The 3,018-nt window shown below is 50.1% G+C and overlaps 1 protein-coding gene across 1 annotated transcript; it reads right to left on the minus strand.

Moving 5' to 3' along the window:
• Window positions 1–439: 439 nt before the first annotated feature.
• On the minus strand, window positions 440–763 carry LOC102037234 (feather keratin 1-like). Its single transcript, XM_005428997.2, has one exon. The coding sequence runs from the start codon at window positions 743–745 to the stop codon at window positions 440–442; it is 306 nt and encodes a 101-aa protein (XP_005429054.1). The 5' UTR covers window positions 746–763.
• Window positions 764–3,018: the final 2,255 nt, after the last annotated feature.

Genomic DNA, 3,018 nt, shown 5'->3' on the forward strand with positions numbered 1-3,018 from the left:
AAAATGACACAGAGGCAATGGCTCAAATGCAGCATAACTTTAATGAGTCAAGAGAGGGAAATTAGGTGATTTCGAGCAATGATCATGGTGCAGTGAGCACGAGGGACAGATAAGAGATTGTGCCCCATGGCTGTGGCTGAGAACCCTCTAGAAGTCCATCTGCCTGCCCTACAGAGGGAGCAGGGCCAGCAGGTGCTCCCCTGGCTGGATGTGTGCGGCTCACATCCCTGGGGAGCACGAGGGAACAAGGACACAGGAGGGAAAGGAGAGAGTGGCAGGGGACAGAGGCAGGGCTGGGGTGTGCTTCCCAAGAGTCCTTCTGCAAGGGCTGCTGGGGTTGCTCAGCCCCTCAGGAAGCACCAAGTTGATGCTCCATCCTCAGTGAAGAACCATCTTGCTCAGTCCTTAGGCTCACACCCTGGAATCATCACCAGCACCTTTAGCAGGGGAAGCATCTCCTGCCACAGAGGCCACTGCCCAGGCCAGAGAGGCCAAACCCTCCAGAGCTGATGGGCGCTCCCTGAGAGCTGAGGATGCTGCCAACAGCAGCAGAGGTGGAGGATCCCACGGCGGTGTTCTGTGGGAAGGAGCTGAGGATGGGGCCAGGCAGGGTCACCACCACGGGCGAGGGCTGGATGGCCACAGTGGAGTCCTGGCACTGCCTGACACAGGGCTCATTGCAGCTGCTGCCCAGTGGGGTGGGGCCACAGGGTTGGCAGGGCTGGCACCGGGTGTAGCAGGACATGGCTTGGGGCTGCAGGTGCACCTGAGAGAGAGGGAAGGGGGTAGAAAAGCATAAGTGAGTAGAAGCCTGTAACACCATCACAACGGAGAGAACACAGCTCATACAAAGAGCTGGAAGGATCATAAGGATGCCGACAGGCTTCTCCTTCTCTGTGAGGTCCCAGTCATCCATTTTTCTGAGTCTGGACTGAATGCACTTAGGACAGTAATTCGTGTTCAGACCCAGGTGTTTATTTCTTATCAGTAAAACAGTGTCATTACTGTGAGTTCAGCAGCTTTTCATTAGAAGGCACAAAATGGCCAACAATCTCTTGTTACAAGGTCTTTTAAGACTAAACTATCCAATTAAGAACTGACACCTGTGGGTGCCATGGGACAGAGAGAGAAATGGCAAGCGTTTCTCACAGCGGCTTGTGAGAAGTTTTAGGGAGCTGGAAAGATGTGATAACTTGTTGACTATAAACAATTTGCAGGTGCTGGTTTTCTACTTTATATTTCTGTTCCTCTCAAGGACAGTGCGTGAGAAAGATGTTTCTGTTAGTTTGCCAGTAGAATAGAACATATTGTACCACTCTATAAAAACCACATGATTCTTTTGAATAAAGCCTTCTTTGCCTTTTCTACCATCCTGTCTCTCGCCTGTTCCTGCCTCAATCTCGGCACACAAGTGACAGACACCTAGATTATTTTCCCTTTTAACCCAATAACTGATCCCAATATGGACTTTTCTGCCCAATTACAAAATGCCACCCAAACCCAAGAAGAAGAAGGAAGAAGAAGCATGAAGAAGAAACCCAGGACAACACCCTGTGCCCTCCATCTTGCTTCCATCCACAACACACTAAAAATCCCAAAACCTCAATTTCTCACCAAGTGATACACCTACACTACTCTCTATAATCTATTTCACATTTTTGTGGATTCCAGTCTATCTTGAAGTTTAGTTTTCTCCATGAATGAGAGTCAAAGTCAGTGCTCCCCGGGAGACCAGGACACCCCAGAGCAGACAGAGAAATATTCCCAGTGCCCTGGGTTTCCACAGTTCTCCAAAGCCCTAGAGTCCTGCAAAATGCAGCCAAGCTCTGGGAGATCCCTTCCTAGCCCACACCACAGGAGACATCTAACTGAGCTCCATCCTCTCTCCGTGTCCCCCCTTTTGCACCTTCCCCTATCCCACAGAAAGCAACCCCAGAATCATGTATAGGACAAAGAGACAGCTTTGTGCTGAAAAATCCCATGGAAGCACAATGATGAGAATGAATAAAAGAAGAATAAAGAGCTTCAGACTTACCTTGTTCCCAAGGAGACTGGAGAGGAGTGGATGAGACAGTGAGGAGATGGAACTCCTTTTATAGTGCTCCTGTGCTGCCCCAGGCCCACAGCCACTGCGTGAGGACAGTAATTTTCCAACAGACTCATCTTCAAAGCAAAATATCCCACCTAATGCCCCAGGTTGTGTTTTGTTTTCCATCACCATTGCCAGTGCATTTCCTCATTTCTGAAATGCCCACTATGCTATGTAGGCTCCTTTCAAGTTCCAGGATGACAGATCCAATGGTTTCCCAAGATGGATCATGCCCCTGTCACCAGAAGATGTACCCTCAGGTGCAGGATGGGTCTGTGCAGATGTAGGACATGGAACTGGGAAATCTGGTGCTGTTCCTTTCAAACCCCATTACAGAAATGTTCAACTCTCCCCCTGCCAGTGCAGGAGTCTGTCCTGGGTACACAAATGACATGACTTATCCTTCTCCCTCAATCCTTTACAGATTTCCTTGGAAGAGTCATCCCCTCTCATGGCAGTCTCTGGGGGTCTCAAATCACTGCCTTCAGTCACCATGAAGAAATAAAATGTCATCCTTCCTAAGGACCATGACTACAGTTCTGGTGGAGTCTCCCCTCACTCCATGAGGGGTGTGTTGGGGCTTGGCACAGCACCTTGTTTGTCCCATTCTCCTCACAGTGCCATGAGCTTTGGCAGCATGTCTTAAACCCTGACCAGCATGAGAGACTTTTCAAAAACATGTTGACTGTCCTGTGAGCCCCTGAAGCTGTGGGAGTGTTGACAAGAAGCTCATGCTGTCAGCAATGGCTGTTGTGGCTGCCCGAAGCTGTGTACTCGCGTACAGCCCAGTGCTTGCACCACTTTTCCTGGGTTAGGGATGGATCTGCCCTTGCTGGAGGGCAGTTTTGTCCCTGCAAGGGACATGGGTCTGCTGACATCACACCCTCCTGGCTTAGCCTCACACCAAAAGGCTGACACACAGCCAACCC

Source organism: Geospiza fortis, unplaced genomic scaffold (genome assembly GCF_000277835.1).
Source record: "Geospiza fortis unplaced genomic scaffold, GeoFor_1.0 scaffold373, whole genome shotgun sequence".
Taxonomy (NCBI): domain Eukaryota; kingdom Metazoa; phylum Chordata; class Aves; order Passeriformes; family Thraupidae; genus Geospiza; species Geospiza fortis.